The 23,956-nt window shown below is 45.5% G+C and overlaps 1 protein-coding gene across 4 annotated transcripts in view; it reads left to right on the plus strand.

Moving 5' to 3' along the window:
- The window catches only part of CPSF6 (cleavage and polyadenylation specific factor 6), a 389,871-nt gene that overhangs the window by 113,605 nt on the left and 252,310 nt on the right, over positions 1-23,956 (plus strand). For all 4 annotated transcript variants that reach the window (XM_085653879.1, XM_085653881.1, XM_085653878.1 and 1 more), the window contains exon 4: positions 19,143-19,288. In XM_085653879.1, coding sequence (XP_085510005.1) covers positions 19,143-19,288 — 146 coding nt within the window. The remainder of the gene's footprint in view (positions 1-19,142; positions 19,289-23,956) is intronic.

Here is a 23,956-nt window from a genome sequence, read left to right on the forward strand (position 1 = left end):
CGAATCTACATGCATGGCCTGTGCCCGCTTTCGATCCAAGAAGACTCTACGGAATCGACGAGCGGCGAGACTCGAGGCGCAGCAAGCGGCACCGGCCCCGGCCGACATCTTCAGCGCCGAGACCGAAGATGTCGAAGAAGTGGAGAACCTACCCTCCAGTCCCGCTTCCGAACATGACTCCGGATCGGAAGACGTCGACGAAACACTCTTTCGCAGAGATGAAGACGACACCGAGGTAGGAGACTACAATGAGGCCTTAGGGGCCGAAGAGAGTAGCTCCGGTGACGAGCAAGGCCTACCCGTACAGACTGAGGAAAGCCCAGTGCAACAGTCTATGGCTCCGGTCGAGGGATCGCCTTCGGGCCTTACCCAAGACCTATCCCGCAGTTCTTCGGCCCCGCCCTCGGGCCCGGCCTCGGACATTCAGCGGCAGCCATTAATGCCCAAACCGGCTGGTTTCCCTTCATCGAAACCGAAAGCTGTATTGGTTCAATTGAAACCGAAACCGAAAGTGGCGCTGGTTGGATCGAGGCCCTCCACACCTTCGACGCCAGCAAAACACGTCGGCACCGAGCGCAAGAAACGAGACTTCGGTGCCGAGCTTGAAGCGGCCGACGTCGCAGTCGATGTACGGAAGAAGACCTTCGGTGCCAACAAACCTACTCGGCTCCCGGCACCGACGCAATCGGCTCCGACCCCAAAGGTCAAACTGCCTGCTGCGTCTCCCACCGCTTCGACGGCACCACCCAAGCCACACTCATCGAAGACGTCGACGGCCATTCCCGTCCCTCGACTCGATGACTCACCGGCGCCGAAAAAGTCCACGCCCGCCTCCACAGAACCGGTTGGCGCAAAGGAATCGAGGGCGCTCCAGGTGCGACCCGTTGCTGCGCAACGCACCAAAAACAAAACGGTCCTCCAGGACACGTCGGGCTCCGAGCCAATAAAAGCTCTAACAGCCTCTTCGGCACCGGCCAACATTACTTATGGCCTGCCACCATCCACGGCCCCAAAACTGTTCCAAATCAGGACACGGGTCACCCACACCACGATCACGCCTGCCGAACGCTCTACAGAGACGTCTCCATCGCATCTCATTGACGCCGACACCGGCAGGATGATTATCCACAAAAGGAGAATAACTTCTGAGCCAGCTTTGGACTCCTTCCGGATCCCGCTTAAGAGAAAGCTGCCACTGGCTTCGGAACCAGTTCTTTACGAACCTTTCCATTCACCCTACCAGGATCCACAATCCTTCTCTCCCACACACTCCGACACGGATGCGTTGGAGGACTACATGGGCGAGCAAGTCCCCTACCCCGGAGAGATGGACCCTGAAGGCCAACAGGACCCTGATCAAGCTTGGGATGACCCTGTAGACCCAGGTGCACCTATGGATGCACAGGACCCACAACTCTATGGAGCAAAAACATCTCCCACAGAGGACACTGCCGCGTTCAACGCACTAATTGAACGTGCTGCGGCCAATCATGGGGTGCAACTTCACTCTGACACCATCGAGGACGACTTTCTTATGGATACTTTCGCATCCTCAGAAAGGAATATAAAGACTTTGCCCATGTTAAAGGGGGTCCTCAAACCAGCAAAGGACATCTTCAAGGGCAAGACTGATAAACCCCAGGATCGACAAGAAATACAGATCAGCGCCTGGGGACCCTACTTACATTAGAGGCCAGTTACCTCTGGATTCCATTGTCGTTGCGAATGCTCGCAAGAGAGCACACTCGCAAACAGGTGACGCTCCTCCCCCGGACAAAGAGTCCAAGGTGCTAGAGACCTCCGGCGAACGGGTTGCCACCCAAGCAGCTAACATATGGCGCATTGCCAATACTCAAGCGCTCCTCGCTCGCTACGATCGAGCGCACTATGACACGTTAGAGCAACTACTCTTAACATCTCCCTGACCAATTCAAAGAAGGCGCAGAGATCCTCATCAGGGAGGGACAACTGCTCACAAATGCATCCATTAAATGTGCACTGGATGCCGCAGATACAGCTGCTAGAGCCATAAACACTAGCGTCATGCTGCGACGACACGCCTGGTTAAGAATCTCCGGATTCAAACCGGAGGTACAAAATAACATTCTCAACCAACCTGTCAACCCCGACTACTTATTCGGGCCGGAGGTTGACACCACCCTAGAGAAAATAAAAAAGGACACGGACACTGCAAAGTCCATGGGGGCCCTACAAACGCAGTCCTTTCGTAGCGGCTCCTTTCGTCGCCCCGGAAATAGAGGAGCAGGTAGAGGACAGGGGTCACAGCAAACATACAACAAGGGCAACACGCAAAACACCTACGATAAAAACACCCGGGGTGGATATCGTGGCTCCAGCACAAAGGGCAGAGGACGAGGCTACGGCAATACCAGGTCCTCCCCCAAGAACAAGCAGTGACGCCCTCTCCCTTCCTCCCGACCACATAACACCTGTCGGGGGAAGGCTACAAAGGTTCCTGTCCACGTGGAACTCCATCACCACGGACAGGTGGGTCAAAGATATTGTCAAATACGGTTACTGTCTAGAACTAACCTCCACTCCACCCACAATACCTCCAAAAAACCGTCCTATGTCCTCAGAGCACTTAACGCTCTTACAGCAGGAGGTGCAAAGTATGCTTCTAAAAGGCGCAATAGAGGTCGTACCCCTCCACGAGCAAGGTACGGGGGTGTACTCCCTGTACTTTTTAATACCAAAAAAGGAGGGGTCACTCAGACCTATATTAGACCTAAGACCCCTGAACCAATACATTCTTTCCGAGCATTTTCACATGCTCACTCTACAGCAAGTCCTCCCGCTGCTCAAGCAGGGAGACTTTCTGGCCACACTGGACCTCAAGGATGCGTATTTCCACATACCCATTCACCCCTCACACAAAAAATACCTCAGGTTCACTGTTCAAGGGCAGCACTACCAATTCAAAGTCCTTCCCTTCGGCGTGACAACAGCACCCAGGGTATTCACAAAGTGCCTAGCTACTGTGGCGGCACATCTACGAAGGCAGCACATACACGTCTACCCATACCTGGACGACTGGCTCGTTCAAGCGAAGTCAGCCCAGCAATGTGCCAGCCACATGTCCCGCACCATTCACCTCCTTCACAGTCTGGGGTTCTCACTAAATTACCCAAAATCCCATCTCCAGCCCGCACATGTACAACAGTACCTAGGTGCGACTATAGACACTCTGGCGGCCACAGCTCAGCCAAATTTAGTGAGAATCAACAGCATGCAGATGCTGATTTCCAAGTTCAAACCACAACACTCCCTTCCCGCGCGAGTGTTCATGCAGTTGATAGGCATGATGGCCTCCTGCATCTTCATAGTCCCACACGCGAGACTACATATGCGCCCGCTTCAGGAGTGCTTAGCACATCAGTGGAATCAGGCTCAAGGACAGTTGAAAGACCTAGTGTTGGTGAGCGGTCGGGCATACAACTCTCTGCATTGGTGGAATCCACAAAACCTTTGCAAGGGCCGACCGTTCCAAGAGCCTGTCCCACAGGTAATACTGACGGCGGACGCGTCTCTCCAAGGATGGGGAGCTCATGCACTCCATTACACAGTGCAGGGACTATGGACGCAACAACAAAAGAAGATGCACATCAACCTTCTAGAGCTGATGGCAATCTTCCTCGCTATGAAAGCATTCAAAGTACACTTATGCAACAAAGTCGTGTTGATCCGGACGGACAACATGACTGCCATGTACTACATACAGAAGCGGGGAGGAACACTCTCTCCACAGTTGTCTCATCTGGCTCAGAGCATGTGGAAGTGGGCCATTCAGAGGAACATGTTCCTCATGGCAGAACACCTCCCCGGCAAGGACAACCAGATGGCGGATCTGCTCAGCAGACACAGCCACCAGATGCACGAGTGGGAGTTACACCCATCAGTACTCCAACCGTACTTCCAGCAGTGGGGTCATCCAGAGATCGACCTATTCGCTACAAGCGAAAACGCAAAATGCCAAAGCTTTGCCGCCAGGTTCCCACATCCGCAGTCGCAGGGCAATGCGATATGGATGAACTGGTCCGGCAGATTTGCGTACGCTTTTCCCCCAGCACCACTGATTCCGCTGGTGGCACGCAAACTCAGACAACACTCACTGACGCTCGTCCTGGTTGCTCCAACGTGGGCACGCCAGCCGTGGTACACCACCTTCCTCGAACTTTCCGTGGTGCCGCATCACAGGCTGCGGATCAAACCCGAGCATTTAACGCAGAACCATGGAGAGATTCAGCACCCAGATCCGCCACAGCTGAACCTGGCAATCGGGCTCCTGAAGTCCTAGAGTTTGGCTACCTCAACCTGCCACCTGACTGTATGGACATCATTAAGGAGGCCAGGCGACCCACTACCAGAGCTTGCTATGCAGCCAAATGGAAAAGGTTCGTCATTTATTGCAATAATAACGACATTAACCCGCTAGACGCATCCACCCAAAACATTATTTGTTACCTATTACACCTATACCGATGCAATCTGGCGTACACCTCTATACGTGTCCATTTGACCGCAATATCAGCCTATCTGCAGACCAGGCAGCACCTCTCTCTATTCAGAGTGCCTGCCATCAAAGCATTCTTGGAAGGACTCAAACGAGTCATTCCACCACGCCACCCACCAGCTCCAATGTGGAACCTCAACTTGGTCCTCACACGCCTGATGGGTCCAGCCTTTGAACCTCTACTCTCATGCGAGATTCAATTACTCACCTGGAAAGTAGCTTTCCTAGTAGCAATAACTTCTTTACGAGGAGTTAGTGAACTCCAGGCACTAACCGTCCAAGAGCCATTTATACAGGTTCACGCCAACCGGGTCGTACTACGTACCAACCCCAAATTCATGCCCAAGGTGGTATCGCAGTTCCACATGAATCAAACTATTGAACTGTCTGTTTTCTTTCAAAACCCCCAAACTGTCGCAGAAAGGGCACTCCATACACTAGATGTAAAAAGGGCCCTCATGTATTATATCCACAGGACCAAACCCTTTAGGAAAACAAATCAACTTTTCGTTGCCTTTGCCCCACACCACAAAGGTAACGCTATCTCCAAAGCAGGTATAGCCAGATGGATCGTTAAATGTATTCAAATATGCTATCAAAAGGCTAAACGCACTTTAACGATTCCCCCACGAGCCCACTCAACACGTAAGTTAGGGGCCTCCATGGCTTTCCTAGGAAACATTCCTTTGCATGACATATGTAGAGCAGCCACCTGGTCCACTACACACACATTTACCAAACACTATTGTGTAGATGTGCAATCAAAACAGCAGGCAGCTGTAGGACAGGCTGTTCTCAAAACTCTTTTTCAGACCGCTGCAGCTGGCACTGGTAGCCGCCGCTAATAAGAGGGCACTGCTATATATTCTATGCACAGATATGAATTCAGCAGCCCACATGCCTCGAACTGAATATGCTACTTACCAGTATGCATCTGTTCTTGGCATGTAGGGCTGCTGACATTCATATCGCCCTCCCTCCTCCCCGGCGCCTGTAGCAGCTGCAGCTCTCAGAATTGCTGTAAAGCATGGTCATCACTTTCTGTATCTACTCCATCACTGCCACAATGGCGAAAAACAATCTGAGGATGGAGAGGATGCCCATGCGCACTGTAGTCCAGGGGAGGAGTCACCTATCCCAGGATACTTCGAAGACTCTTCCAGGACAACAACGTGCAAACATCCGGACCCAACACTAGGCGGCGATCTATGCACAGATATGAATGTCAGCAGCCCTACATGCCAAGAACAGATGCATACTGGGAAGTAGCATATTCATTCTGGGTGTAATCTATCGCTGAGATTTTTTCTCTTGTTAATGGAAGTGAGACTAGCTGATCTGCCAACCATCAGTTGGGCCAACAAAAGTTGTCCCCTCCAAACATCATGATGTCCATCTTCTATGTCAAACAGGCATTCTCCAAGATGGCTGATGGTGTTTATGGATTATGTGTTTTATGCACTTGTAGATGAAACCCTGTATGCTCTAGGTAGCGCCCGATGCGTACAATCCGAATATATTTTATTGCAGATGTATTTAAAACATTCACAGTACTTAATAATTAAAAGTCAATAAGTTATAGTTAAGACCATTTAAAAAAAAAAAAAAAGACCTAAATTAAAATTGTTTATTGTATGATTGTGCCAAAATTAATCAAATGCAATGTAGCTGTCCCCAAGCTTACTAACAAGCGTATTGATATTGAACTTGGAGCTTTTGCTTCATTAAACTGTGGTATTTTTGGCAAATCGTTGTGTACTAAATTTTCAAAACTAAATAGCGTATATTATTTACTCTGATTTTAAATTAGTTGAAGGCAGGAAATTGGCAGGTGACATACATTTTAAAATTCCAATCAGAAATTGTGTGGTGTTGCAGTTGAGAGAAATCGTGTGGAAATGCGTTTGTATATCCTCAGTCTAATGAATGACTGTTTTAGACACTTTCTGCCTTCCTTCAAAACGCCTGGCAGCAGCAGAGGGCATACGATTTTGTCTCTTTTCTTTTATACCAAAAGATAAATTTTCCATGTAAGTGCAGTATTTCCGGAGTTGGTGCCTAAGTTAGGCCACGATAACCTTTGAAACACATTTGCTTGTTGTAGGAAGCTGGGTTTCTGTTGCAGTAATCCTCCCCCCCCCCCCCCCCCCCCCCTCCCCTTTTGACAGATAACTGATGCCCTTTGACTTGATGTGCCCTGTGTCCCTGCCAATCAGGTTCCCAGATATGTGTTCTTTCCCAAAGCTGTACCTTGTACCCCCAATTGGCACCACTCTGGCCACATGTCAATCCCTTGTAAAAGGTACAGTGGCCAGGCAAGGCCTCCTAAGGGCTGCAGCACTTGTTGTGCTACCCTTAGAGACCCTGTGTGTTCTCTCTCTCGTGTTCTCGTTCTCTCTTTTTACGCACACTCGCGCACACACACACACACACTTACACATGCACACACTTACACATGCACACACTTACACATGCACACACTTACACACACACACTTACACACACACTTACACACACACTTACACACACACACACACACACACACACACACACACACTTACACACACACACACTTTCACACACACACACACTTTCACACACACACACTTTCACACACACACACACTTTCACACACACACACTTTCACACACACACACTTTCACACACACACACTTTCACACACACACACTTTTACACACACTTTTACACACACTTTTACACACACTTTTACACACACTTTTACACACACTTTTACACACACTTTTACACACACTTTTACACACACTTTTACACACACTTTTACACACACTTTTACACACACTTTTACACACACTTTTACACACACTTTTACACACACTTTTACACACACTTTTACACACACTTTTACACACACTTTTACACACACTTTTACACACACTTTTACACACACTTTTACACACACTTTTACACACACTTTTACACACACTTTTACACACACTTTTACACACACTTTTACACACACTTTTACACACACTTTTACACACACTTTTACAGGGGGCATCTCTAAGGTGCCTTCTGAGTGCATTTGGTATTTAATCCAACACTAGCATCAGTGTGGGTTTAATGGGCTGAGAAGTTTGATACCCAACTTCTCAGTCTTCAGTAAAGACATCATGGAGCTGTGAAGTCCGGGGTGCCAAATTCCCAGCCCATGGTTTAAAATGGCTTTATTGCTTATACAATACATGAATGGCACTGGTACTGTAGGGGCCCAGGGCTCATGCAACTGTGCCCTTACCTGTGGTATAGTGCACCCTGCTTTAGGGCTGTAAGGCCTGCCTGAGGGGTGACTGACCTATGCCACAGGCAGTGTTTTGGTAGGCAAGGCACACGGAGATGTGTGCCATGTTAGCTTATAGTATTGGGTTCTCCCCCTGGCACACATACTGCACTGGCCGGGTGTTTGGGTCAGAGGAGGAGTCACTTATGGTGGCAAAATATGTGGTTCAGACCTCATAGACTTGCTCTGGCTGCAAGGCTCTTGGCGCCCCTAGCACCTTTTACATGGGACTTATATGTAGACCAGAGGTGTGCCCATGTGGGAGCAGAGGTATAGTTTGGATAAAGAACACAGTGCGTGAGACCTGATTAGCAGGATCCCAGGACCCACCTAGTCAAGAACCATCAAATATCAGTCAAAAAGTGGGGGCAACCATGCAAAAAAGGGCACTTTCCTACATACCTCGCTTAGGCTCTCCTATCGTGGCCGTTTTAGGTAGCACTGGACAGTCATCAGCCTCAAAGAACAATACCTTCATCCCATACCCCTCTCCTTTCAGTTCCTTGCTTTGCTCCAACTGAAGTACATGAGCACTATCTACATTCTCAAGCATTTATTCACACAAATTGGGCTTAATAAACGGAATCAAATGAAAAGCGACTTAACAGTCTGGGAAGCAGCATTAAAAGACGTTGCATTCCAGAACAGAAAGAATGTTGTAGACTTTAAAGGTTCTGTTGCTTTTGGAAGTATATTAAAAGGGAGTTGCACATAATCCGAGTCTTGTTATAAAATTGGCGGTGGGGGCATCATTCATCATAGATTCATTTTAAAGCTCTAAGCATACTTTATCCTTGGCTATTATTATACTGAGGGAGGATGCTTTTGCACGTTCACTGGAAGAACGTAATCTGTGTGTTGAATGCCTCAAGATGGATGGTCATTCTTTAGTTCTTTGCTCATCCCATGTAGGGTTTGAGGAAGAGTGCTAAGTTTATCTAATATGGGTGTGCAATCGTAGGTTCTCGGGAAGTGGTGCACTTCCTCAATCTACTAACATAGCCTTGCAACTTTTTGTGTTTTGCCACCGCTTGAGATGTCAAGGTTTGTAGGATATCCACTTGTAGCTTCAGCTTATCAGATTAGTGGGACAGTGCAATATCAGTATCCTCTAGTGTTCTGCACAATCTGAGTAAACATTCTCCCGCTATTGGGTTGATGGATGCTTCCTCTGGCTTGTGGGGCATAAACCCAAGAGATGCATACCTGGATTTGGCTTTTGGCTGCTTCAATGTCAATTACGTTTTATAAAAAGTCTATGTAGATGTTTGAGGCATATGAGCTGTAGATCATATGCGTTATCATAGATCGCCATCTGGTGTTGGGTTCGGATGTTTGCACTTTTTTCTTCTTCAAAGAAGTCTTCTTAGTCATGAGATAGGTGGTGACTCCTTACGGTGATAGTGCACATGGGCATCGACTCCATCCCCAGATTGTTTTTTCCCACCATCTGGTTGGGATGTGTATTGCTCCGCTCGGCTTTGGGATCGTCTTCGAACCTTTTCGACGCGCAATCCTTACCACTCAACGGTATTGTTTTCGATCGCGGTTTCGCTTTCGCCGCGCATCGTACAATCCAATTACTTCGATTGACGCATCGACGTGGGCCGTGAGGCCTACCCGTGCCGGCTACGCCAGCAGTCCATGGAACGGACTCCATTTAAGAGATGCTCCGGGTGGGGTGCTAAGTTCCCACACACGGACCTGCACAAGGTCTGTAACCTCTGCCTCTCCCTGGAGCACGAAGAAATCAACTGCGATGCCAGTCTATCGTTCCGATCGAAGAAACGATTCGTGACCATCGGGCTCGACGTCAAGAAATGGGACGCGGCACTAGTCCGGTGCCAGACATCTTTGAAGAATAGTTGGAATCCAACCCGGCGCCGAAGAAGAACACATCTCCATGTCTGAAGCAGACGACCCTGCCATGGAAGATTACTCCAACGTCACTCCGGCTCAACGAACTGTGAGTAACGAGCCCCAACTGCCCACAAAAACGCCTAAGACTCTGGTTACACCATCGCCCTGGGACTCAGGTCGACACAGTGATACCATTGCAGACGCCCCGCCCTCTGGCACGGCTATGAAACATAAGGACAAGTCCTCCGGCTCGGGATTGAGCCGACCCCACTCACGTACCGAACCCACATCTTCGGCACTGGAACCAAAGACTAAGCCTGATGCTGCACTGCCGGCACCGAAGACCTCTTCGGCACCGAAAGAATCTGATCTGAAACAGCATAAATCCAAGACTTCTGAGCCAAAAGCTCAGGAGCCGAAACCATTTAAAAAAAAAAAAAAAAAAGCTTCGGAGCCGAAAACACATAGAGACCGTCGGATCCGAAATCAGAAGGGAAAAAAAACCTTCGGACCTGAAACATCCCGCACCGAAGGGCGCAGAGCCCAAAAAGCATGGACGTCCTCTTAAACCCTCTGAATATAAACAAAGGGAGAAAGACACTCCGTCCAAAGAACTTCCTCCATCAGATTCTTTGGATCCAAAACAAAAACAGTTACATATTGACCCTGAAACTTGGAAACTTTGAGCAACACTTCCTAAAAAACGTAAGCTAGACCTCTTGAAAGATTACCATATACCTCTTTTGAACAAGCATTGGCATAGCCACTAGGTCTCACCTTTGGGACCTTATAAGTGCTTAGCCATGCAACAGTTGATGTTGTTGTACCAAGGATATTATGCTGCATAACTAAACACTTATAAGGTCCCAAAGGCGAGACCTATTGGCTATGACAATGCTTTTTTTTTTATTTTTATTTTTTTATAAAGGACAAGCAGTGCTATCAGGCTCCGGCTGCCACTTAGTCCACCGCAGGGTAGAAGAGGGGTTGTGGGGTAGAGGGATAAATGATTAAATTCACTTTCAGTAAAAACTTTAGACTTGCTATGCACTCCCTTTTGTATATTGTTTTTCACTTCGGTTGATGGTTTTGGAGCAGTAGGAACATTATACGGTTGAGTGCCATTGTATCCATATTAACAATGCAAAAAGCCTGTAGAGCCAATGCTGCTCTTTTTTGGAATTACTTGTTATGTACTGATTATTTAGTCATGTTCATGCTGCCCCTCGATCACCCATTTATACTCCTGTCTAACAGAACTATGTGAGCTCTGACACTTATTAAGCATTTTGTTGTGCTACTAGTTTTTAGCGACAATGGAAAAGAGGGATTGAAGACGTGAGTGAACATGATGATCGCTCCCAAGGACTTTGCAGCTCTCAGTCCCTGCCACTGTGGTAGTTACAAAAAATATAGCATCAAGCCTATGTCTGGGTAGATGAGTGGGCCCAGAGACTAGTTGAAGCAAGATCTCAGAATCTAGATTAGCGATTAGGCATTTTGATTGCTCAGGTCAGCCTTGTCCAACCAGGTGTTGAAGCCTCCAAGTATGCACAAATTGGGATGTTTTAAAGGAGCCTCAACAACAGAGTTCTGGAATGGGTCAGCAAATGCCAGGCCTTATTATGGTTGCTCATATAGCATGAGAAAAGCAGATGTGGAGGATGTCGATGAATACCAGTGGAAGAATAAAGACTTTCATTTAGGAAGTTTATAGTCCATTAAGTTAGTTAGAAGTATGATTTTGTGCACAATGGATAAACGTCTGCCATTCTTTTGGAACTGATGTTTTTTTTTATAAGTTTGTTAAAGCCTTGGTGGATGGTTTAATGTAAAAGAAGCTACGTGTCATCAAATAGCACGTTTTCTGTGATGAAGAGCGGGCCAGAGCTTGATTTCAATACCAGATCATAGATGGTTTGACAAGGGGAACCAAACTGGGCCCAAAAAAAAATCACAAAAAAGATGTTTGGCAAAGGTTGTTTGGCACACCAAGAAAAAAGCTCCGTAAATAAGGCAAGAAACTCTCATGTAGACCATCAGCAAGATGGATGTGACGAAAAAAAAACACAGCACTGTCAAAATGACCAACTAAAACCCAACAAAAGCAAGCAGATGGGAAAGAAAAAACAAGCATTGGCATAGCCAATAGGTCTCGCCTTTGGGACCTTATAAGTGTTTAGCCATGCAACAGTTGCATAACTAAATACTTGTAAGGTCCCAAAAGAGACCTATTGGCTATGCAAAGCGGCCGCGAAAGTGAAAGTGATCACGATCAAACATCAAAGCGTCCGCGAAAGTGAAAGTAATCGTGGTAAAGCGCGGCACGCCCGCCCGCGCACATGCACTGTAGCTCTAGGCAGGCCTGGTAGCACTTTGTGGAGCCCTCTCAAAAAGTCTCGCCAGACCAGCGCATGTGATGGGTCAGGCGAGACCTAAACAAAGAGTCAGTTGCCGTGGAACTCTAAGCTTATATAGCACAGCACTTGCCAAAGGGTACTCAGAAATAATGAACAAAGAGATGAGTGAGGAAGAGGACAATACTAGACAGAACCCAGGTGAGCCTAAAAAGGAAATTGACTCAATTAGAAAGGGAACTGTACTATTTGTGTGCAAAGCCTTCCACTCTAGATTGATGTGAATTCTGGGAACTAAAATCATTCTTCCCTTACTTACTCAAACTTGCTCACCTATGAACCACAAACTGCTAACCCTACAGATGTGCAATGCAATTTTAAAATTCAGATTAGGTCTCGACCCCCTCTTATGCCCACCCATCAGAGATAACTTATTTTAAAAATGAGGCAGGGTAGTGTGGCTGCAGGTTGCTGATACAGTCTACAAGGATAAATATTTTGCTAGATTGTTGATATTCTTTTTAACTACGCACCGCCAAGTTTTAAAACCAATTTTCTTGAAGGATAACATAACAACAGGATTGGTAACATTGAGTTTTTTTTGTGCCCTGGCGAGATTCCCAGCACTTTAAAATTGCACCTTTATTTTGTATATTTATGCTCATGGGTTTTAATGTTTTTTAAAGTGTCTGTATTTTGATTGTCTTGTTTGATGTTACTTGACAATACTGTATTTTATATGGTTTGGTGATTTTCTCTTGTAGAATCTGTATTCATGGTCTTTATTCATGAGATTATGTATTGCTGTTTAACAAACTTACGGTTCAAATAAACCCAGCTGTCACTGCTGCAAAGAAAAGGGTACAGGAGCAGAAGGGGGAGAGGGGATGATGCGCCCTTGTGCGACTGCTCTACTGAGTGAATGGGTGGCAAGCGGGGTTCTTGTGGGGGGATGACGGTGTGAGTAAAAGGAGGTTGAGCAAACCCACTATATGACCTAACATTGTTATAGTTGGTTGATAAACACAGCCTGTCAGTGGTCTTCAGTCTGGGTCATGGGCAAGACGAATGCTGCTTAATTGAACGGACCAAGGTTTGCAGATCCTGCTTTACCAGATGAACAGCTCTGTCAGGGACCGGTGCCATGAGATCGCAGGTGCCAGTCTGTACGAGCTGTCTGAGGAGAACGTGCACTTAGAGAGACAAAAATAATCAATACCCGAAGGTGACACGCTGCTCTGAAACAAGCCCAAAAATATTTGCAAGCAAAAAGGAAGATGGATCAAGCAGAAACAAGCAAACCGCTATATTATCTGACGAAGAGGAATGTCGTGGAGGACCACAAACAAAATAGCTTTCAAACTCAGTTGTGCAAAGAAAACGCCACTGAGGCGTGGGGCTTCAAAACTCAAGACTCAAAACATAACCTCTCTGAAAGGTTCCATGTGAGGTCCTCACCAACACCTTCTCCGACAAGATCCCAAAAAGTAAAGAATGGCTGTCACCTCCCCTCCAAGGGAATAAACAGCTGCCCAAAAAGTGCGGATCTGCTTTACACCCCTACTCCTCACCTTCGACCTAAACAACATGGTAAAAGTCCGATGGTGAAGATGCTTCCGCTTTGACTGAAAATCATTAACTTTTTTATTTGCCCTAAACAGTAGCTTTATTTACATTTTCAAGATGACAATAAATTAGCTGCTGTAAGCAGCAAACGGAAAACGACGCTGTCGTGGTTTTAGGCGGGAGATTGTGCGGGTGAGACCGAGGTATTCTGCGGTTTAGACGACACAATTGCGCACGGTGATGTCATTTGCACTGCTTGTTGGGCGCTGGCCACTTGCACGGCTCGCCGGGGTGTAACCTGAGCGGTGCTTAGACTTTGTCCAGGTCAGAAGGCATGCACAAAAGGAAGGGTGTGGTGTTGCACTGAGATCTGAACAGTCTTAAAACAAAACAAGTCACTTAGCCTGGCTTTTGTCTCGTGATCACAAGAGGTCTTTTGAGTAAAAATGTTCGACTGTTGTAAAGAGTAGCACAGCATTATATTTTGTGGAGTGATCTATGTAGTTCTAACGTGCAGTGCTTTAAACTGAAATAGAAGTATAGGTACTCACTGTTTGGAGTACCTGCTGCTCCTGAGGAGGGCAGGTCCTGTGGTGTCACTGCTTGCATGCAGTGGATTGGGGAAGCTTGTGAGGTAATGTGGAATGCGGGTAGGGTCATGTCCTAGGGAAGACTGTCGAGACTAGAGGAGTTGTTGCTGAGATGTATTGAGGTCACATATGTCTCTCCGTTGTCTCAGAGTTGGGAAATAAATGTGTCTGAACATGGATTGGAGTATGTCTTTTCTACAGGTACTCTCCCATGCAGTAGTGCTGAGAAGCAAGGCACTCTCTCTGAAGAAATGCTGAGAAGTGCAGGTACTCCCCTTTCAAATAAAAAAGTGCAGGTACTCCGTATCTGTCAGTACCTGCCGATTTGGAGCACTGATTACATGTAGTTGGTTTTGCGAAGAGGATCACTACCAGTGAGGGGGCCATTTGTTTCCTAAACAAAGCTTTCTTTTTCTTTAAATTATATATAAAGCGATGTACTACAGTTGCTACAAATGTGCTTTTTAGAAAAGGTCTAGTTCATGCTGGGGACATAAAGGAATGTAGAAGCATAGCTGGAATTCCTTCATCCAAACCAGAGAGAATATAGAACAAGCGGGAGTTGTGTCTGGGCGCGTGTGCTAAAAGTAAAAAAAGGACGCGAGTTGTGTGTGCGCGCGCGCCTGACAGCAACAGTGAAAGCAGGCTGGGGAGTGGTGTGTGATGTGCACTGACCATGACGAGAGAGGAAAGCCAGATGGCGCCTCTGCTCGTCATTGTGCACGTAACCGCACGCTTTATGACAGCTAAAAAGCTGTGGTCGGCTTTTTAAAGCCCACACACTAAATGTTTCGCCAGGGCAGCGCATGCGCTGGCTGAGGCGAGACCTAAAAAGGACATGGGTCCTAACCCCTCTTCCCCCGTACATACCTCCCTCTTCTCCACCCTTTAATACAAATTTCCTGATTTCACCAGCAAACTCCCCACCGCCACGTTCTCATCTGAGCCACAGGATGATAATGATGGGAATGAGGATGATACTGAGGACTCCATTCCACAGGACACAGACTCCTGGGATGATTATGAGCGACCCGGATCTTACTAATGACCCCAATCTATATCCCTCCAGACCATCACCACCTGATGACAATATTGGTTTCACACAGCTTATCAATAAGCGGCTCTCTACCATGGGGTGGAACTTCATACTGATCCCTTAGAGGAGGATTTCTTAGTGGAAACTTTCGCTCCCTCCCAAAAAACCACTAATACTTTGCCCATGCTTAAAGGTATGATTAAACACGCCAGCAAGGTATTCCAGGACCCTGTTAGAGCTAGAATACTTACGCCAAGGGTAGACAAAGTATAAAGCCGCTCCTATAGACCCAATTGACAGCAGGGGTCAGGTACCATTAGATTCTCGTCGTTTCAAAGGCACGAAAGAGAGCAAATTCTCAAACTACAGGTGACGCCCCTCCTCCTGACAAGGAGTCAAACTTAGACACGTCGGGCAAGAGATTTGCATCACAAGCTGCAAATAATTGGCGTATTGCCAATGCACAAGCTCTACTGGCACGATACGATAGAGCTCACTATGACGAGCTAGAAAAACGAATGCAGCATTTGCCAGACCAATAGAAGGCTAAAGCACGCGACCTTATTCAAGAGGGTAAGCTTATTACAAACACTTCTAGCAAATGTGCACTTGATGCGGCTGATACAGCCTTGCGTGCCATTAAAACCAGCTTTTTGCTACGTCGACACGCTTGTCTTCGAATCTCAGGATTCAAGCAGGAAGTTCAATCAGCACTACTTAATCAGCCGTTTGATCAGGAACATCTCTTTGGCCCCACAGTCGATTCATCATTAGAAAAGATGAAAAAAGACACCGAGACAGCTAAGTCCATGGGGGCCTTACAACTACCTTCTAGTAGGGGCTCCTTTCGTCACTCCTTTTATAGGTATGGCTGAAAGACAACTGCTTCAGAACACACCTAATCCTCTTTTATAAAAGGCCCAATCAATCTTCCTCATCCAGAGGATATTTTCGGGGAAGATACAGAGGAAATAACAATAGAGGAAGAGGCAGAGGTAACTCCACCGCACAGCCCCTGCCGCCAAACAGTGACTTCCCGATCATTCCACTTCCGTCGGGGGATGTCTCTCACAGTTCTACCTGTCTGGAATTCCATCACAACAGACAAATGGGTAAGACAAGTTATCCAATATGGTTATTGCCTGGAACTTAACTCCACTCCACCAAACATTCCTCCCACACATCGTGCAATGTCCTCAGAACATCTCACTCTCCTAAAGCAAGAAGTTCTCTCCCTGTTACAAAAACATGCAATAGAACCAGTCCCCCTGACTCATCAGGGCACAGGGGTTTACTCACTCTATTTTCTAATTCCAAAAAAGACGTCTCTCTCAGATCAATATTGGATCGCTGTCAGCTGAATCTCTACATTCAAACCGATCATTTCCACATGGTCACCCTCCAGCAGGTGCTCCCGCTAATTCAGCAAGGCGACTTTCCTTCCACGTTAGATTTAAGACACCTTCTTCCACTTTCCCATTCACCCCGCTCACAAGAAATATCTCAGGTTTGTGGTGGACGCTCAACACTACCAGTTCAAAGTCCTCCCATTCGGGGTAACCACAGCACCCAGAGTTTTTACCGAGTGCCTAGCAGTAGTTGCAGCTCAGTTAAGAAGACAACACATTCACGTGTTCCTTTATCTGGACGATTGGCTCATAAAAGCCAAATCACAACAAAGCTGTGTTCCAACACACCCACCAAACAATTCAGTTGCTTCACCGCTTGGGATTCATGGTAAACCTCACCAAATCCCACCTCCAACGGTCTAACACACAAGTTTATCTAGGAGCTACAATAGACACTTGCAAAGCTCTAGCATACCCAACATACAGGCTCTAATACATGGGTACTCACAAACTTTTTCTCGGAGGGCCAAATTTACAGTGTGGTTTGTGGCCGAGGGCCGCACTAGGGGGGTGGGGTCAGTGGGGGAGGGGCGGGGCTAGAGCAAAAAACGTGTGACCATGAGGTTGAACAAAGGCCCCTGCAGCGGACACCTTCGTCCACTGAGCCACCAGACCCAGCATACACACATCTTTCTGTCTCCCGCCCCACCGTCTCCCGCCCCACCGTCTCCGGCCCCACCTAACTCATATTCTACACTTATTTAAAAATGCAGCTATATATTGTTCTCCAGGTACTTTTTGTAAGCTGTCCACAGGAGAAGGTGCTTTAATGGTGTGTGTAGCATAAGTTAGCAACAAGCTGATAACTGGTTTGGGGGGCACCAGAAACTCTTGCCTGCTCCCATTCTAGCCAGCTGCCATTGTGCATCCCTTGTGGTAGCTCGACTCCTTTTTAGACTCCCAATACGTGCGCTTTAAGAGTGCGTTGGCCACCTTTAGCTGCATAAGTCCATTATAAAGATAGTAGGTCAACAGACAAAAATGGGAGGTAAATAAAATGCAGTATGCAAATTCAGTAGAGTCCATGCACATTTAAAGGTACACCACAGCCCAAGGTATAGTTTGACAACTCCACAATCTAAGGCCAATAGTTTCTGGGACCTTTTCTCTTCTGATCTTTTTTGGCCCGATTACAAGTGACACGCGAAGAATTGCTACCAGTTAGTTTTCGGTTGTACTCCGATACTTCAGTTTTCCTCTTCGTCCACTGAGCCACCAGACCCAGCATACACACCTCTTTCTGTCTCCCGCCCCACCTAACTCATATTCTACACTTATTTAAAAATGCAGCTATATATTGTTCTCCAGGTACTCTTTTTGTAAGCTGTCCACAGGAGAAGGTGCTTTAATGGTGTGCGTAGCATAAGTTAGCAGCAAGCTGATAACTGGTTTGGGGGGCACCAGAAACTCTTGCCTGCTCCCATTCTAGCCAGCTGCCATTGTGCATCCCTTGTGGTAGCTCGACTCCTTTTTAGACTCACAATACGTGCGCTTTAAGAGTGCGTTGGCCACCTTTAGCTGCATAAGTCCATGATAAAGTTAGTAGGTCAACAGGCAAAAATGGGAGGTAAATAAAATGCAGTATGCAAATTCAGTAGAGTCCATGCACATTTAAAGGTACACCACAGCCCAAGGTATAGTTTGACAACTCCACAATCTAAGGCCAATAGTTTCTGGGACCTTTTCTCTTCTGATCTTTTTTGGCCCGATTACAAGTGACACGCGAAGAATTGCTACCAGTTAGTTTTCGGTTGTACTCCGATCCTTCAGTTTTCCTCTTCCTATTCGAAGTCAGTCGAAGACCGATTGGAAGTGGCTTCAGAGTTTGTAATTAGATGTTGTTCCAGGATCACAAACTTAAATGTTTAAAGTTTAAGCCACTGACGTATCAAAACGGTTTTAGTGTGTCAGAAAAGTTACATGTGGAACAAATCTAGCACCAGCATGAGTCTGAAATCATTGCTACTTAAAAAATTTGGATCTGCAAACCAACACAACTGACCACATAGTAAACTGATTACCAGATAGCCTGCTCAGTCCTGTTTTATACTTAAAAAATGTAGGTGATGATATTACTTCCACAAGTTCACATTACAGCATATCGACAGCTAGGAGATGCAATAACCTGTGTCATTCAGCAAGGATGTGTGCATATGAAACGGCAACTTAATGGACATGTGAGCATTCTTTAGATTTTTATCAACCTTTTTGGGACCTATGTGGGAGAGGGGCACGTTTCCATGCAGTGAAGGAGATTTCATCCATACTGGGAAATTGTACTCCCCAACCCTCCTCGCAACTCATAGTGAGATCTCCTAAATGTTTTAAAGTAATGCATTCTGATTGCATAGCAAAACACATTCCCATGCTATATGTAGACTACTTAATTCAAAGAACATGATTGTAGATTGTGGTTCAGTGTTTTTAATTATTAAAGCTTATTTTATGCACCTTCATTTTTCTCCTTTTAGGTTTGCTCTCATCTCGGTTGGGTCTGAGTTATCATCTAAAAAATTAATGGATTTATTTCCCAAAAAAGAATTGCATGGGCAGAATCCTATTGTGACGCCCTGCAATAAACAGTTTCTAAGTCAGTTTGAAATGCAGTCTCGGAAATGTAAGTATTCTTAGTAGTGCATTGCATAGCCATTTGTTTTAATTGTTTTAATGACTGTTTTGTATCACTTTAATCTATATTTTTTGATTTCACCAAAAACAAAAGTAAAAGGCTAGACAATGGGGGGTGGGGGGGGGGGGGGGGGGAGCATGTGCTGCCTTGTATTTAAAGAGGCAAGAATACCAGATTGAAAATGCAGTATTTTACCAAGCAGTGCATCACATCATTTAGACTCTGTTTTAAACCATGTGTTAGTTTTAGGCCGATGCAGGTTTGCTATCTGGGCAACAATTTATATACCGGTCACCAACATCATGGCTGTAGGGAGTTTAGGGACTATATGCTAACTGATATCAAATGCTTACTGGCCGTGGTTTGCTACCTGGTGGGAGATTTCCTACCTGGATTAGTTTGCTCAACAGTTTTAGTGGCTTAGCACTGCAATGCTACTGGGTTTTGAGAAGTAAAATCCCAAGTCTGTGTGGATTTTACAAGTCTGTTGACAGAGAATGCTTGGCTGGTGGAGCAGGGTTCTTTGGACCTTCTATAAATTCAAAGTAGTCTGTTTTTTATTATCTTGACATGACCGGAATATGTTAAAGCATAGTAGATGTGTGCCTTACCTAAACTCCAGCACACTGAGCCCAAGGATCACATGGATGCAATAATTGGTTGAGATGTAAGTTTATCGGAAGGCATCTAATCGGCAGTGCCATTTGGCTCACCACACGATAACCCCCAAAAAAAGTTCAACTACTAATATACTATAAGGAATACCCAGGCGAGGAAGTACCAAGGTACCACACATCATTCCCCTTGACTAGAAATAACAAACCATACCTAGGAGGCCATTCAAAATCTAGTGAAATGTAACTGCCACAAACATTAAGTTGGACCCAGAAGAGTCCTTTACTAAATCAGGAGTGAGACCACCAGAAGGTGACAGTTGTGAAGCCGGAATCAGGGCAGGGAAAATAATTGAACTAGAGGCACGACCAAACAAAGCATTAAAACATTAGTAAATCTAATCTTTCAAATACGCAGTAGTCTTGTTAACTCTACGGTTGTGTGCACCAGAGGATCCTGTCGGTCCTACTCCCAATAGCACAACTTCAGTAAATAGACCACATCTAACTTCATTAGTGTTCTGCACATCACAACTCTCCTCCTAACCCAATATTCTATTCCACATAGCAACCATGTTCAGGGGTGTGGTATTTAATAAAATATCTACTTGTCCATTGAACAAGTTGCTTCATAAATCTTCTTGTCCTGTAACAAATTCCACATGTGCCTCTGGTGCCATGGAGTGTGGCGACAAATTATGGCAGCAATATACTTATATAAGAGCTCTGATAATAGCCTCTCTGATTATGCCAGCTCTCGTACCATAGTAGGATTTGAATACTATCAATTCCCTTATTTTGCCACCTTTTCAGCAGATCTACATAGTGGGGCTGGAAGTAGCGGCACTCAATAGTTCCCCATAGTTGGAAAGCCCTTTTGAGTCAGTGCAAACCTACTAACTTGCATGTTTTATGGGTTTTCATCATCTCGTCTAATATTTTTCCAAACTGAGAAAGGTTAGAAATTTACTCCTGACAAGGGCAGAAGTAAAACTTCTTGAAGGGTTGCCGAAATGTGGTTGGTGGGAACTTGTTACCGCTCAACACTTTTTCGCATGAGCTTATATACACATGCATATTTACTCGTACTAAAATGCTGTTCACAAATATTTTCTAGGAATAAGATTTGCTGACCTACTTACGTAAATTCTTTTGAATTTGACAGCTGTAAATCTGCACTAATGCAAGGACATATACCATTAGTGCATTTTATGACTTTCTTTAATAATTGGGCCCCTGTTTAGGTCTGGCGTTAACCAAGACCTTTTTGTTTTTATTAAAATTCTATCCCTCTCTCTATTTAATGGCTGGCTTCACTGTGAGTGATATCATTCTGCTCTCTCACAAGAAGCATGCACTGTAGTTTTGTTTAGTGCCAGAAACTACTGTGGCAATGTATTGTTTTTGATACCAAAAATATTTTTGCTTTTGCCTGTGTTTGGTACAATGATGACCTCCCCAATAACACTAGAGTTGTACAAAAACCATGTTGAAATAAGACGCGCGTTGACAAAACCTAAAGGCTGAGCACCAGTGTCATACTATAATGTTGGTGAAACCAATTACACCGACTTTTCCATTGGGAATATTTCTTTTGAGCAATACTAGCATATATCCACACGTTTTAATAATTTTACTATATGATGCTTCAAGGAAATGGTACCTGAAATTTCACAGTAGTTTAGCAGAACATTTTTTGAGAATCGTCAGTCTTTTGCATATAGTTCAATCTAATCAAAGAGCATCCTAGAAGCATTATACATAGCCTCAAATTGTTAAACTTTGGAAACTTGTGTACACATTTATATACCGGAACCTCTGTCAGTGGTGCAGTCTGAACATAGGACATTTCCTTAAAGCGTGCTCCCTAATAATAAAAGCTTTGTTATTAATGAACCATAACTACAAATTCAAACAGCATTCACATATGGACACACATATTAATTGATCTGCAGACCATACCCTTCCCTGATCCATAATTTGGTACTGTAATCTGGCAGCCAAAGGGTGGGTACCGCAAGGGGTTGGGCCTACTAGCCCCAAGGATAAAATAAACATGAAAACTTGTTGTCCTTGACCCCAAAGAATATGTCCTGGGCGTTTGGGAAGTAGGAATGCCACACCGCTGCTTTTCATATTCCATATTCTTTTATCAGACAACCTAACTGCATTCTGGAAACGTTTAACTATCTTTAACAGAGCTCTGAATTTGGATCCCATGTCAGCTCCATTGGGGCTCTTAATTCCTATCAAATCACCCACCCCCATAGTGCATTCCCTTACCCGCTTCCTTCTTTTTTTTATTTTTTATTTTATATGATTTTCTGGGTGCCTTGACATCCCTTATCCTCCGCCTTAACTCTTTTTCCAACCCATCGAAACTGGGCCGAGTTTGCTGTTGGGCACCCTTCCTCTGAAGAAATCAAAGGTGTCTTGCCTGTTGTCTGATTGGGTCTTCATCCAATCTAACCCTGAAACCTTGGTTAGCTCTGTTCCTTACTTCATTGCTCTATTGAACTGCTCTACGAACCAATCTGTTCTTGGGTGAGACAGAACACCCTTCTTATAAGTTATACCACTTGTCTTCAATAATTCCTCCATTTCCCTGCAACACAACTGCGTAAAGTTATCAATTTGTAAAGTTGTGGGAAATTCCTCACTGTTGTAGACCAGGGCCAGACTGGGAACTGAAAGCAGCCCCCGTCTCTCCGTCCGTCGCGTAGCGGGCGAGCGAGCCCGACCGCTACTAGGGGGGTTTGGGGGGACATTTTTGGGAAAAAGACAGACCAAAATTGTGAATTTTACAGCACATTTCTCGTTACATATTCAATTGTATTAACTTTTAAAGCTCAGTAAATAGTGGATGATGACCTTAAAGAGCACCATGTTACCCACCCAGTCATATGTACCCATAGACATTCTTTCAGAGAGCACCAAAAATAGACGCAAGTAGTGAATCAGAGAGGACAAAGTAAAAGTGAGACCCCCCTCCCCCATGGTGTGTAGCGAGCAAGCGCAGTCGGCAACCACCACTAGGGGGAGTTTGGGGGGGTTTTCCCCCCCGCAAGAAAATTTTGGAGACAGAAAGGCCAAAACAAAGCATTTTTCAACACATTTTTCATTACATATTAGATTGTATTAACTTTAAAAGCATAGTAAATGATTACCTTATGGAGCACCAGGATACTCAGTCATAAATCAGACATTCCTACATTCCTACAGAGAACACTAAAAAATGAAATGTCAAGCACGAAACATGCTAAACTGCGACCTAATTGTCTCCTAATGTAAACAGCGATCGAAACCCCACTTCAGGGATCGCCATGAATATCTTGCAATGAGACATATTTGTAGTCCTTCAAAGTGGTCCCCAAAACAGTGGCTTTACAGTGCATAATGAAGCAGAACATGGCAGTTGACTGTTGGGGACTAGAGGGCAGGTTGATTGGCCACACAATACTTGATTATTTCACTATTATATAATGTCTACTGTGATCCCTACTCCTAGTTTACCACATGGAGACTTTAGGATAAGGTCTTGTGGTTTAATCAAGTCATGTGCATCTTGAAGATGTTGCTTTAGTGGGGTAATATGTTTCTGCACCACCATGAAGCTGACTGGTGCAACATCAGTTTTTGTGTGATTCTTACCTTACTGATCGAGGGACATGCGTTACTGTCCTTCACGTGGACGTTGTGACTGCCAAAGAGTTGATCATCAGACTCTGTTCCAAACAAACCTTTCATAGAGATGGTGACAAATCCGAGGTGCACTTTCATGGGACATTTTATATGAACAAGACCTCATTGTCACTCAGACTGCAGTCATGCCTGTGGTTCACCCTGTGGGAGAACTATTTTGCATCCACTAAATAGGTGCACAAAGTGATGGTCACTTGGACTGCAGTACCAGAGAGATGTTGTGAGAAAGTGGCTCTGTATATACTGTTCCCAAATAGGTACAGGGTGTACAGAGTCCACAGTCCCCAGAGGTTTGGCAGAGGCTAAAGTTGGATATAACCTTACTCTCTAAAGTGCTAGG

The sequence above is a fragment of the Triturus cristatus genome, chromosome 4_1 (genome assembly GCF_964204655.1).
Source record: "Triturus cristatus chromosome 4_1, aTriCri1.1, whole genome shotgun sequence".
Lineage (NCBI taxonomy): Eukaryota > Metazoa > Chordata > Amphibia > Caudata > Salamandridae > Triturus > Triturus cristatus.